Consider the following 15,623-nt stretch of genomic DNA (forward strand, 5'->3'; position numbering starts at 1 on the left):
AAACTGGAGAAAGACTGAACCCAAAGTGTGTAAAGAAGTCAGTGAAAAGTGGAGAAGGAAGTGTGATGGTTTGGGGCATGTTTTCTGCAGCAGGAGTTGGGACTCTTATACAGCTACATGGCAGAGTGAATGCAAATGTTTATCAGAACCTTCTTCAACAACATATGGTTCCTTCCATGCGTTCATCACCCAATCAGCCCGCAGTGTTCATGCAGGACAACGCTCCATGTCACACAGCAAAACGGGTAAAGCAGTTCCTTGAAACTGAAAACACTGAAATAATGACATGGCCTGCCCAGAGTCCTGATCTCAACCCAATAGAGAACCTCTGGAAAATCCTTGGCGACAAAGTTATGGCCAAGAAACCCACTACAGTCACCGAACTGTGAAGGAGACTGGAAGAAGAGTGGACCAAAATCACACCAGAGCAGTGTGAGAGACTAGTGCTGTCTAGTGGGGGATTTTAATGTTTTTAATGTTTGTGGTCAAAGCAAAACATCTCCTGATTTAAAGTGGTGCGAAAAAGTGATTCCGAATTTCTTATTTTTTTTGCATGTTTGTCACACTTTAATGTTTCAGATCATCAAACTAATTTAAATATTAGTAAAAGATAACACAAGGGAACACAACATGCAGTTGTTATATGAACGTTTTTATTATTGAGAAAAAACAAAATCCAAAACTACATGGCCCTGTGTAAAAAAAAGAGTTTGCCCCCCTGTTAAAACTGTGGTTTATCACACCTAAGTTTAATTTCTCTATCCACACCCAGGCCTGATTACTGCCACACCTGTTCACAATCAAGAAATCTCTTAAAGAGGACCTGCCTGACAAAGTGAAGTAGACCAAAAGATCCTCCAAAGCTAGACATCATGCTGAGATTCAAAGAAATTTTGAAACAAATGAGAAAGTATTTGTGATTTATCAAGTTATAAACTCCAGCAAACCACAGTGAGAGCCGTTATTCACAAATGGCAAAAACATGGAACAGTGGAGAACCATCCCAGGAGTGGCCAGCCCACCAAAACTACCCCAACAGCACAGCAACGACTCATCCAAGAGGTCACAAATGACCCCACAACAACATCCAAAGAACTGCAGGCCTCATTTGCCTCAGTTAAGTTCAGTGACTTATGACTCCATGACTCCATTAAAAGAAAAACAAAAATGGTCTGCATGGCAGAGATCCAAGACGAAAACCACTGCTGAGCAAAAAGAACATAAAGGCTCATCTCAGTTTTGCCAGAAAACATCTTGATGATCCCCAAGACTTTCGGGAAAATATTTTGTGGACTGGCGAGACAAAAGATAAACTTTTTGGGAAGGTGTGTGTCCCATTAAGTCTGGCGTATTACGATTTCAGAAAAAGAGCATTATAGCAACAGTAAAATATGGTGGTGGTAGTGTTGATGGTCTGAGGCTGTTTTGCTACTTCAGGACCTGGAAGACTTGCTGTGATAAATGGAACCATGAATTCTGCTGTTAACCAAAAAAATCCTGAAAAAGTAATGTCCAGACACCTGTTCATGACCTCAAGCTGAAGCGAACTTGGATTCTGCAGCAGAACAATGATCCAAAACACACCAGCAAGTCCACCTCTAAATGGCTGAAGAAAAACAAAATGAAGACTTTGGAGTGGTCTAGTCAAAGTCCTGACCGGAATCCTATTGAGATGCTGTGGCATGACCTTAAAAAGGCGGTTCATGCTCGAAAACCCTCCAATGTGCCCTGAATTACAACAATTCTGCATAGATGGGTGACCAAAATTCCTCCACAGCGCTGTAACAGACTTGTTGCAAGTTATCACAAACGCTTGATTGCAGTTGTTGCTGCTCCGGGTGGCCCAACCAGTTATTAGATTTAGGGGCAAACACTTTCACACAGGGCCAGGTACTTCATTTAAAAAAATGTTGTGTTATCCTTTACTAATATTTAAATTAGTTTGATGATCTGAAACATTAAAGTGTGATAATCATGCAAAAAAAGAAGAAATCAGGAAAGGGGCAAACACACTTTTACACCACTGTACATGTAATTAAAAAAGACAAAGAAACTCATTGCCATTTATACAATTTGAAGCAGATCAGTCAACACTGGCATTAATGAGTGTCTAGTTTATTCAAAGGTACCACTGTAGGTACAATAGAAAATTTACTCTGCTAATCATAATCGCTACAGTATCAAATGCATGTCTTTCAGCTTTGTCTTAGTAAGGAGTCTAGAACACTTCTGGTTATTTTAATTGGCACTTCAGTATTAAAAATGTAAGTGCCAACACAAATGACCAAGTAAGAATACAGACTGAAAAACACCCAGTGTGTGATGTTACTGTTCTCCATGCCGAGTGAAATGATATTTATTCGCTTCTTCTTCTTCTTCTTTCGGCTGCTCCCATTAGGGGTCGCCACAGCGGATCATCCGTCTCCATACCACCCTGTCCTCTATATCTGCCTCTTTTACACCAACTACCTGCATGTCTTCCCTCACCACATCCATGATCCTCCTCCTTGGCCTTCCTCTTTTCCTCCTACCTGGTGGCTCCATAAAATTATATTTATTCGCTATTTATTCTAATTATAATTTGCAAAAAAAATATATAACTTTTTTCAGTTTTGCATGATCGGAAAAGCTAAACAAGCGATGAAACTCTTGTCTCAAACAAGTTGAGCTTAGTCCCAGATGTGCCAGCTATGGCAAGCTGAAGTGTAATGTAAACCACATGTACAAATTTTACGATATTTAGAATGTGTGTCAAAAGTGCAACCATTGCCTGTATGACATTTAACCTACAAGTTCAAAGTGGCTCAGCTGAGAGCTCTGCTCAGAGGTTTGGTTTTATTGAGGGTAAACTGTGGTCGTGTGGTAGCAGCACTTTTAAACCTTAAACACATATATCTGCCTCTATTACATTCCAGTGTGCACTTGCACAGTAAAGCTCATTTAGTTCATGCTTATAGATCGCAAAAAAGTCCCACCGCACCCTAAACCACATCATGGTTTGATTGAGATTGATTTTTAAATGTTATATGTGTGTTGCAGCTGTTAATGCTCAACAGGTCAGGAATGTTTTGGCGGCAAAAGGGGGACCATTAGGCAGGTGGTCCAAATGTTATGCCTGGTCTGTGTGTATCTATATAGCTCTTAATCATGTAAAAGGCATTTTGTTTCCTGATGCCATTTCCATTTAAAAGGCTGTGAAGCATAAAAAGAATGATTAAAACGAACAAACAAAAAACAAGTTAAGCCATATAAAATTGAATATTTGTATTTGGTGCTTTTGACAGATCACCGTGCTCGTAACTCAGAAAGTGTGTTTGTCCCCACGCTGAGCCCACAGTAGCCATGCACAGTGTGCAGCAAAACCATACGAGTTTGGTAACGACATACAAAAATAAAAGTATTATGTACAAAAAATGTTTATCAACATACATATACATATCACAGGTTCTGTCCTTTTCCAGAAGAACAATGATGCGATATTTAAAAAAGGATGTGAATGAGCAGTCTTTCTTTTTTCCACATCATTATGATTTGTACAAAAGGTCCCCTGGTGGTCTAGTGGTTAAGATGCAGCGCTCTCACCGCTGCGACCCGGGTTCGATTCCCGGTCAGGGAACCATCCCCAGCCACTCTTAGTGCCGGTCCCAAGCCCGGATAAATTGGGGAGGGTTGCGTTAGGAAGGGCATCCAGCGTAAAACATGTGCCAAATCAAACGTGCGGAGGATCCGCTGTGGCGACCCCTAACGGGAGAAGCCGAAAAGAAAAAAAAAATTATGATTTGTACAAAGTGTCCTTGCCTGGCTTGTGGCGATATCTTACAAACGTGTAAACGTGTGTGGGCTGTTCCTAATCCTTCAGCTCAGGCTTCGGTCAGCATTCCATGGATTTTTTTATCCTCAAATTTTACAGTAACCAGGGATTTTTTTTCTCACTGGAACCCATAGCTGTGTGATTGCAAAGGTATGGAGGAAATTTTGGATGTTCAGGATGTGACAAAAAAAAAAAAAAAAAAAAAAAAACATCAGGTGCTTTTTTTCTCCTCAGGAAGGTACCGTATTTTCTGACCGATTTCACAACAAAATTCATTTCCAGAATTCTAAATAAGCTTTATGATAATTGTGTTTGAGCATCACCATTAGATTTTGTTAACTGAATGCAACATTTAAGCAATATAAAGTAACATGAAAGACTTTCCTACCCATACATAGTGGAAAACATCTTGTAGATAGAATCTACAGAAAAATGCTCAGATATTGCATGATGTTTTAAAATATTAAAAATAGTATAAAGTGCAGTAAACAGTACAGAAAAACAGTGCTTGTCAAAATTCTGGTAACATCGTGTTTTGGATGGAGAACAGGATTGAAGGTGTTTGCAGACTGCCTTATACACAGTCAAACATGAAGGTGGAAGCTTAATGGTTTGGGGTTGTTTTGGAGCAGGAGGGGTTGAAGACTTATTCTGGTTGAAAGGAATACAGAACAAGCGTTCCATACTTCCATACTGTGGCTAATTGGAACCAACTTTACCATAAAAATAAATAATGACTTGAAGCATAAGTCTAAGCTCTTTAAATGTTATTCAGAGAGCAAACATTTGGCCTGGGGAGGGTATCAATCATGTCTGTCCAGTTATCTGACCTAATCCTATTGAAGTGCTCTGGGGATAAACTGGACAGAAATATCCAACTATCGAGAGAAAACCTTTGGCAAGTTTTACAAGAGCCATGACAACAGAATGTATGGAGGAACGCACTGGTCAGATGCTAAGAGTGTGTAAATCTGTTACTCATGCTAAGTGAGGAGTGTTAAAGTTTAACATCTGTACATTTATATATTTGTTTGGTCAAAATAAATCTTCATACCACGGAATGTTGCTTAAAGAAAAGGAACATGCATGTGTCTCTCATAAACAATACATACTAATTAACCTATAATATATGCTGAAAAGTGCTTTATGTGATATGGTACATTCGTCCATTAATTAAAATGTAACAAAAACTGTTATACTGAGAAGAAAAGGAAGTTAAAACGCTATAATTATGCACAGTGGTGTGTTTAGAGTTTTGTTTTTTTAACTACGTGGACAGAATTTGAGTAGCATCCAGAAAATACGGTACCTCTTCATAACCATTAGCACTGCCCGCGATTGTGAGCGAGCAGCTTGGGATAAATTTGTGTAAACATTTAAAGCTGGAAACGCAGAGAACGTGTGTTGTCAGGTTGTTTTGGTGAATGTAAAGCCTAGTACACTTGTAAAGAGAACGTACGCTCAGTACTTTCTACAGAAATCAAACTCCTCTGAGTCTGTGGAGTTTGGTAGCTTTTCCTGCTTTGGTCCTGGTTTCTAGTTTAACCTGGATATCAGAATAAAACAAAGATGGCAGATACACTATATGGACCAAAGTATTGGAACACATGACTTTTTCAACTCATATGTGGTTCTTCCCCAAATTTTTACCTCACAAATGTATAGGTTGTGGTAGCATTACATTTTGGGAAGAACTTAAATCACCTTAAATCGGTACCTGACTTTACTCACACCCTTGTGGCTGAATGAGACCAAAATCTCCACAATCACACTCCAAAATCTAGTGGAACATCCTCACAGAAGAGTGGAGGCTATTATAACTGCAATTGGAGACTAAATGTGAAATTGGAAGTTAAAAAAAAGCACAAACAAATCTTACGGTCAGGTGTTCACAAACTTTTGTCCATAAACTGTATGTTTTACTGATTTCGACTTTTTCGACTTTTTTCCTCATTAATCTAAAATCTCCTACTGTGTATAAACATGCAGTGTGTGAAATGAAGCAAAAACTATTTTGATTGACGATGTTTACATGCTAATATACTACCGCTGTAGCCAATTTCACTACAGCGCCACTATACAAATATATTATGTTGAAAAACAGATTGTCTCAATCCTCCATCAACTCAGTCTGTGAACTCTTCGTTCAACAATTCGAGGAGCATACCCTTCTTCCTTCAACATGATATATGAACAAAGCTTGGCTTGTTTTGTTTTCTCTGATTCGTCCCTCTTTAGCAGTGGCTGGATTAAACAGCAAGCTTCTCTCTACACGCATCCCATCCCAGGTCTAAGACTTCAGCTCCACAGATTCTAGCACTGTACATCCTTTCTTTGACCACCAGCAGCACAAGCTCTTTAACCTGTAAAAAAGGAAAAGAGAAAATAAGGACAGTCCTATTAAGATATTAGGTGAAACAACTAGACAAAAATGGCAACAGTTTCACCAACACATCACTATATAACCTGTGGTACTGAAATAGATAAATGAATTTAGAATTATTTTTACAAACTGCATTAATAATGAAACATTTAATGCTCAGGCTTGATACAAAACATAAGCAGATTTTACATTTCTTGCTACTTCCACTATGATAATGCTCATCCCCGCTAGCTCCCCTGTGTGTTGGGAAAGTTAATGTGTAAGAAATGGACAATATAACAATACAGTGGTACCTCGACATATGAGTGCCCTAACATCCGAGTTTTTCGAGATACGAGCGGTCACTCTGTCGATTTTTTTGCTTTGATACGCGAGCAAAAACTTGAGATACGAGCTCGAGACGCCGCTGCTAGATGGCGAATCGAAGCCAGAAAGCGAAGATTGTGACGAAAATTAAGATAAGCAAAGAAGAAAAAGTAAAATGTTAAAGTTACAAGATACGTAGTGTACAGGAGTAATAGTAAAAAACAAGTTTTCCCTCCGCCTCAGCTTATCGCCTCTACCACCCAGAGCTGTGATGTAAGCTCAACACTACTTGCAATATACAGAAGGGGAGGAGCCACTGAATATACACTATATTGTACAGAATGTCTCTGGATGCAGTAGCATTACATTTTCCCTTCAATTTGAACTTGGAAACTCAAAACTGTTCCAGCTGTACGGCGTTACTGTGGACTGCTTGATCCACAAATCTTTACCTGTTGCAGTGTGTGGGATTCTTCATGTCTTCATGGGTGCACGTGGCTGAAAAGGTGTGGCTCCTGTGGAACACGTCCCATCGCTTTGTCGTCATCTGAGCACGCATGAAGTATAGACAGGACAGGCACACATCTCACAAAGATGTAGCGCCATCTATTGTTGTGTGTGTGTGTGTGTTACAGGAAAGACCGAAGTGTCGCAGGGGGTGTGAAGGTGTTTACAGTCACTGTGCTGTGCTGGAAGGGATGTTCGTGTTATTTGTGACAGGGGCTGATCAGAGTGGGTGAGGGAGGGTACACGAGGGCCACGTTGACGCACTCCGAGCCGTTCTTAGGACAGATGATCTCGGTCAAGCCTTCAGGTCGAGGCTGGCTCAGCAACTCTCCTGCAACAAAGAAACACAACACACATCATTTAGTGATGAGAACACAATTCTACATACACTATAGTGAAAAATGCTTAGTATGCTACTGATATACTAAAAAAATTCTAGACAATAAATTTGCTTCCAACTTTGTGGCAAAAGATGATAAGGAAAAATAGTCCTAATTCCAGGTGTCCACATATTTTTGGCCATAGTGTATATAGGTGTTGGGATTTTTTTTTTTTTTTCTCTCAAATTTTTTGATGATTGAAAATAGACATTTTTGTCTAATTGGTTATGGTTCATGAGTTTAGAATATTTTGGTAAATAATCAAATTAATTCCATTATACTGTTGTTTAATCTCCGAGTGAACCAGAACCTCAAGCTTGTTTGTGATACACCCTCAGCCAGCTGGTTTGTGTTCATGTGTTCACTAGAGGGCAGCAGTAAGCTGTGCTGGAGCTGAGGGAGGATCCTAAACGATGGAGCACTTCATCATCATCATCATCATCATCTAGGGTTAGGGTCAGGGCCAGATGTATTTCTCTACAACCACATTCTGTGCTTCAACTTTACTGGGCATATTTTATACCTATGATAACAGAAGTATGACAGTTTTCTTATGAGACACAATATATATCAGTCCACCAGAGGGCACAGTCACTGTACAAAACAGGGGTCACCAGCCTTTTTGAAACTAAGAGCTACTTCTTGGGTACCATTAATGTGAAGGACTACCAGTTTGATACACACAGTTTTCAGTTTAATCTGAAATAACAAATTTGCTTAATTTAACTCTTATTATATGTTATTATTAATAATTAATGATATTTATCTATGTGAAGACACTGATCATGTTAATGATTTCTCATAATAAGTATCAACAATGATTTAACAAAGTAGGAAACAGCTATTTTTAGAAAAGGCCGGCGGGCTACTCATGTAGTCCTTGCGGGATACCTGTTGCCTGCGGGCACCACGTTGGTGACCCCTGGTACAAAATAACACAAAGTGCTACTCCAGTTTTGGGTTTGGGTTCCCCCCCTTAGCATAATTAGAGGATCCCTTAAAGCAGTGGTCCCCAACCCCTGAGCCGGTACCGGGCCGCACAGAAAGAATACATAACTTACATTATTTCTGTTTTATTTATTATCTGATTCTGATGTTTTATTTTTTAAAATTACCGGATTCTCTCCGCCACGTGTCTATGACTCACTCTTGATGCACTCTTGATGCTACATCCTCTACCTACTCAAAGGGGCTGCTCCGGCCGCTAACACATAATACATTACCGCTAAAACAACATTGTGGATTCACATTTATTATTATATTTCCAAAATCCTAGCTATTATGCCGATTGTATTATTTTATTGTGTTGTATTTATCCGTCACACCTTAAAGGCCGGTCCTTGAAAACACTGACATTAAACCGGTCCATGGTGCAAAAAAAAGGTTGGGGACCGCTGCCTTAGAGGATGCATGTGCATGGTAAACACTTGCAGAATAGTCCTTAGAAGTAGGAAGTTCTGCTCAATTTGCTGTTTGTGTTGTTTGAGGGTCCTTTTACATCATTTTATCCTAAAGGTTGAAAATGATGAGTAATTCAGTAATGAGTGATTTTATCTTTACACAAGCATCCAGTATTACTGTTAATCCCATCAAGAAAAAACTAGAATCTTGTAAAACAGATCACTGCTTGTGTGTGCTTGTGTGTGTGCATACAAATCATGGCATTGAGAACGCACGTGGAAAATGCCGATGCGGCGCCCCACATTGTCAAGACAAGCTCTGTATTTATCGAAGCAAATACAAAAAGCAATTTGGCACAGAAGGGAACAGAAGGGCTTTAAAAAGCTGAAATAGTGCTCCGTCTCCGGGTCCACTCTGCACACTTTCCTCCCGCTAATCAGTTCAGCGCAGCACTTAAGCCATTGGTCTTATTGATTTCCAGCTCTCTTGCTAAAAGAAGGGTGGAGCCAGCCTGGGTAAAGACATCTGAGCTAACACAGCACAATGCCAACACACAAGCATACACACATTTACGTGTTAGCCGAGCTCTAAACTCAAGGCGATCAGAGCAGAAAACAAACATCCCAACAATGATAGGATCGTCTGAGTGTTTAGTTTTTGTTGGGATTTTTTTTTTCCCCACAGAAATAATTAACAAAAGCTTTCTTTACTGTTATAGCTAACGTTGGATTTATTTTACTATTTGAAATAATATTTATGGAAACTAAAAGTCCTCGCAAAAACGGAGGAGAATTTTGAAAGAAATCGTAGGGCTTTGTGTCTCAGCCTGTATGATATAGGTGTGGCCTTTGCGTCTCAGGAGCCATTTCCTCTACTGGTCCCAGTAAAAGAGATGTGGGATTTTTGCTCGACAGTAAATCAGGAAACTGTCCTCTGCCTCTCAGTCAGGTGAAGCAGACGTAGCCTTTGTGTCTGGCAGTGAAAGAAAAAGGGATGTGGCTTCTATGCCCATCAGTCTGACTAAGGCATGACCTCAGTGCTGTTCACCAGCTGTAAATAAGGTGTCCAGCAAGTGTCCAGTCCATAAGAAAAATATGGCTAAGTGAGTTTTCCGATGAAAGCGTTTTAAATGGAGGCAGTGCTGTTTTACTTATGTATGTGTGATCAGTCTTCTTTTCTGTCAATATGAACAAAGAAGATGTAATTTCTGCAGGATTAAACAAGCACAGCCTTCACGCCTCTCAGTTCCAGATGAAGGTGTGGCCTCCTGCTCCACAAAAAAATTTTATTTTCCAATTCAAAACATAATCCTACAAATCACACTGATATTTATACATATAGATCTAAGACTTGAATAATAACCCGGTCACGGACACCTTGAGTCATCATTTGAACTACAGACGTTTTCTCATGATTCCCAAGTTGAGTCATTCGGTGGATCTCGCCATATGAGCGGCCTCAGCTCTGCAGCACTCCATCCTTCCTTCACGAGTCACGGCACAGGAATGTGCCATTCATCCTCTCTTTCACAATAACGTTCCCAGGTACAACACGCTCGCATTCCAGTGCTGCGATTCGCTCGAGCTCGTCTGTTCCTTTGCCAGGTTCTCCAGCTCGCTCTTTCCCCCCCTCACACACACTCAGAGGAGCAGTTTAAGAGCCTTAAAAGGAAACTTGCTGTTTCTCTCTAATCTGCTGGAGAACAATTCTGTTCCTTTCCTCTTTCGTACTTTTCTTTCCACCCTTAAAAAAATAAACCTAGAAAAACTAAAAAAAAAAAAAAAAAAAAGTGTCTGTGCACTGTAGAGCAGGGAGACTGGGAAAGAGAGAGTTTCCTGTTCTAATGAATGGAATCACAAGATAAACTGAAAAGAAGAAGCTTCCTGACTTTCTTTGTCGACCGGTTAGAGCCAGCAATATTTTAAAAAATATATATCGTTTGAAGATTAATGCTCATTTATTACACACTGTCATATAATAAAAACAGCGATACCAAGTAACAATTACAAAAGGTCCAGCAGCCCCAGTACTGATATAGTTTCAACTAATGCCTTTTATACTGTATATATTATATTTATAATAGCTATGAATTCCTTGTTTGCAAATTTCAGCATGATGATTATAAGAATTTGTGATCACAAACTGGGTGCAACTCGAACACTCTCAAAAGCAGCTTTCTTCAAGCTGAGTAAATGAGCTCTGGAATGTCATCATATAAGACATACTAAAATTAGTCTAGAGCTTAATATCTCAGTCTCATTAATAATCTCAGTTGAGTTGTGTGCAGAGTAAGATGCATCTGGCTGACTATTATAAGCAGAGACAGGAAGATAGGAAGTTATGCATACTGGAAGTTAAATTCACCAACTGCATGCTGAGTAAGTAACAGAGCCGTGGCTCGACGCCAATGGCGGTCCTGTCGCCTGGCCCTTCTCACCCACTCGTCCTTTCATCCATATTAATGACTGCAGAGAGAGAGAGACTTTGGCTTCTTCTTTTACTGCTTTCACTGGCCTGGTCATAGTGGCATGGCCTTAACCTCAAACCAGCACCCTGAGTGTGTATGTGTCAATACTTATGCACCCCCTCATGTGGTTAGGATTTGCCCCAACATGGTCCATCACTGACACATACCAAACTCAGCATCTAGGTCACAAAGCATTCTGTGTTAAGACTACGATACAATCTGTCTTCCAGCGATAAGTGACTTCCACATTCCCTCATACAGTATTATCTTCACACCAAAACATGCACGATATTTTTGTGATGGAGAACCGTAACCAGAGCCTTGAACCATTCTGCTCTAAAACAGACACACAATATAAATATACACCAACGTTAATCTCAAAAGATTAATTTCAAAGATCGTATTACGTTTGTTACTGTTAACTGAATACCGCCGAATGAACAATAAATCAGTAATGCTGCAGGACCTGTGGAAGATTACCAGCACACTGATTGTGAAACCTTGACGCGTTTGAACAGTGTATGACTCCTCTGCGTTGCTCTTCGCTGCTAATGTGCAGTGTTTTTGCTGATGGTACATTAAAAGCTTCTAGAGCAGCTCTTTATTTCTTCTTCCTGTGTCTGTCTACAAGACGCCTGCATTAAGAAGGATCTAAAAATAGATTCCACTGGAAAATAACTCCAAAAGGATTCCAAACACTGAGAGGTTTGAGTCATCATTAAAAGATTCCTGAACCTAGATCAGATACATAACACTTGTGTTTTTGAACAGCCAATCCCACATTTATAATATATATTTATATATAATTTATAATAAGCTTCTGGGGAGATGTTTCACTAGATTTTCGATGGTGGTTGTAGAGATTTGAGCTCATTCAACCACAGGGGTGTTCGTAAAGTCAGGTACTGATGTAGGGTGAGGAGTCCTGGGGCACAGTCTGCATTCCAATTCTTCCCAAAGGTGTTCAATAAGGTTGAAGTTATGGATCTATAGCATGCCGTGGAGATGCTGGAACCGGTTTGGGTCTGCTAGTTCAGGTGAAGGGAAAATTGAATGCTACCACATCCAAAGATATCGTACACAATTGTGTGCCCCACATAGCTGGAAAAGACAGGTGTCCCAATACTGGGTAAATGGTAAGCTTACTGGTAACTAAGCACAGAGACATGGAAAATACTGATAGCAAGTTAAAATACTGCATCATATTTTCTCTCACTCACACACACACACTACACAAAGAGTTGCTTTTCACTTGCAGTCAGCTACATTTTAATTCTGTACAGCTGAATTCCGAATTGAAGTACTGCTGGTATGCGTCACCTCCTGTTTTAAAGGGTCAGAGGATGTGGATTGTGAAAACCGTCCAGAAAAAACATCCTCCTTAGCTAAAAATATTGCCAGAATGTGTTCCTTGACTTCGCACACAGTTCTGCTGTAACCGCAATGCAACCGTAAATAAAAAACCCTGGGGGAGGGGTTTCGAAATCGATCCATCCCTATCTTAAAAACATATTTTCATTAAACACCACTTCTTTATACACTATCTTTAAGCAAATTATTAAAAGAGCATACACCTGGGGCAAGCCATTAAAGGAATCTAATCAATGTCAAGCTAATGTGAACAGCAGCCTATGTACTGTTACCGTTTTCCGATTTCTAACATCACAGAAATTTTCAATTAATAAAAAAATATTTTCTTCATCTAGAGCCGTCAGGTCCAGAACGAGTAACTTGCGTTTTAATATTTCATTTTGAATATGAATATGTATTCAATTGTTCCTAATAGACTATTCTCTCCATTTTATAGCTTTCCTCTTTTTGAGCTTTTTGAGTGCGTGTTTGCGTTCGAGTCTCTATCCAATCATATTTCAGCCATCACGTGTTGCCGACATCAAAGCTATCTGCCTCGAGGCCTTCGGAATCAACAGTGTGGGCGCCTGCAGCTTTAAATACATGGCTATGAAACTGTTGCTTCAACCAATCAGACTTTGAGTTGGCAACACTGGGGTCATCTAGAAGGCTTACATATACATATATATATATATATATATGTGTGTGTGTATATATATATATATATATATATATATATATATATATATATATATATGTGTGTGTGTATATATATATATATATATATATATATATATATATATATATATATATATATATATATATATATATATATATGTGTGTATATATATATATATATATATATATATATATATATATATATATATATATATATATATATATATTTGTGTAGACTTTATAGCTATTTTGTTTTTCATTCCACAATAATTGACAGAGGAGAAGAGATTGATTTGGTTGCAGATATCCTTACAAGGACTTTTCCTATGGAATTTGCATAAAATCTGGAAAACTTTAATCCCCAGGGTTTCGGTGGTCGGAGAACTGACATTTTGAGATGTAAATACTAATGTTTTAGCTAACGATTATGTATTCAGCTGGTGCAGCTGTGGCTACTGTGAAAGAAGACTGTTCGTTGTGTTTCTGTATAGTATTAATGGTTTATGGTTGGACTGAATCAGGTAGGACACCAATTAAAGCTGAGATGTGAAACGCAGGGCCTGTCACTGATCTGGAACAGTTCTGGAACAACATCTGGAAGACAAGTTCCTGCTTTTGTGTTTCTCTTTAAGACAAAAAAAAAAAAAAAAACAATAAAAAAAAACAGCTTTTCATCATACAGAAAAAGTCTCCGGTCTCCTCTGGCCTGAAGACTTACCTGTCCTGAATTTCTTAAATTTCTGCTACTAATGCACCATCACAGGAGACTCCTTCTATAAAGATTTCTATTGCTATATCCTTACAAAACAAGCTTCACTTCTGCTAGTGTAGATTAACGATCCTGCTTCTCGAATAGTCACATAGTGGTGTAATGGTCAGGTGTCCACATGAGATATGGCAGCCCATATAGCCCAGGCCAAGAGAATAAATGACACCCTATAATCTTGCGATCTTTTTACATCCTGCTACTGAGAATTTAATGGTCCACTGAAAATGCATCCTAATTTTATAAACAAACAAAATAATTGTTAATGCAGCCGGTTACATTTTATTCCATTCTGAGAGAACATTCCTCAGCCATCCATAATGCCTCCACTATCACGCAGCAGAGGTATAAACACCACATATTTCTGCAAAACTGTCTGGGTGGTAAAACAAACAGTGACACTTGCAGTTAAACAAGCGCCATGCTGCTGATTTTAACGCTTTTTATTTCCAACATGAGAGGATGCTGAAGAGTGATGGAAGAGTAAACGCAAGAGGGAATAATGCTGCAATCAATTGTAATCGGAAATTGTTCAATCTAACCTCCAACAAGGAAATCAGGCAACAGTCGATCAACTCAGAATTCTCATTTGGGAACACACTGAGCGGCCAAACAACGTTACAAAGGTCAACAGCATGTCATTTCTCTTCCTTCCATCACCATGGTATTTCCCAGCAGCAGGCCATCAGGGTTAGCAAGGCCTTCTCTGCTGACCTAAACACTCAAATCACTGATTTATACTTTCATTTATTTTTGTCAATGAATATACATGACATGTTTCCCAATAGTCTATTCTCATTTCATCGCTTTTGTCTCGGAAGCGTTGCTGCAATAATTGTCTGTATACTTTGGAGTTTCTATCCAATAGGATTTCATCTGTCGCATCACATGTTGCCATTTTTAAAATGTGTCTGCCGTAAGGCCTTTAGAAAACAATCCGGGTGCCTGGTACTGAAAATGACAATAAAGCTGTTGCTTTAACCAATTAGATTTCCAGTTGGTGACACTGGGGCCATCTAGCAGGCGTCCAATAATGTCTGCATTTTCATGTCTTTTGATTGGATGGTTGGACACATTAGTCAAAGCTAGCAAACAGCTTCTGTAGCAAAACTGCTTTTTTTTACAACTTGCAATAGTAAGAATATGCAAAACTTGAGAACTAGAGAAATCTGGAGGTCATTCTTGTGACAGGGAAATTGTGTGTGCCAAATTTAAGATGTCTGCCGTCCCTCTGAACAGCAGCCGAGAGACCAAACGTCTGCGGCTCAGTACACCATTAAATTTAAGCTCTGATCAGAGTCTTCTAGGCACTTAAGTTGCCTACTGATTATTAAACCCTGAAGATAACCGAGCATTCCTCCTCCAGTGCTCTAATCCGCTTTGCCGGGTGAAAAGCCGAGTCGGAAGTCAATGCGGGAGGGAGGAGCATGTGGTGAATAAGTAGCTCTGTGTTTCTGGGTCTGAGACACAGCGGTTAACATCTGCCGCATTAATGAGCAAGAAGCACACAGCTCGCTAGCCATCTGTGTAATCAGGGACATCAGCTCGCATCAGCTCACACAGAGTCTGTCCCT

General features: G+C 39.5%; 1 protein-coding gene across 1 annotated transcript in view; it reads right to left on the reverse strand.

The window, feature by feature from the left end:
* Positions 1–3,997: 3,997 nt before the first annotated feature.
* Positions 3,998–15,623, reverse strand: part of mfhas1 (multifunctional ROCO family signaling regulator 1) — a 31,261-nt gene continuing 19,635 nt past the window's right edge. The window contains exons 2-3 of the mRNA XM_083565057.1: positions 6,953–7,338; positions 3,998–6,174 (exon numbers count right to left, since the gene is read on the reverse strand). Of these exons, the coding sequence (XP_083421183.1) occupies positions 7,208–7,338 (131 nt within the window). The 3' untranslated portion in view covers positions 3,998–6,174; positions 6,953–7,207. The remainder of the gene's footprint in view (positions 6,175–6,952; positions 7,339–15,623) is intronic.

The sequence above is a fragment of the Silurus aristotelis genome (assembly GCF_946808225.1).
Source record: "Silurus aristotelis genome assembly, chromosome: 16".
Classification (NCBI taxonomy): Eukaryota; Metazoa; Chordata; class Actinopteri; order Siluriformes; family Siluridae; genus Silurus; species Silurus aristotelis.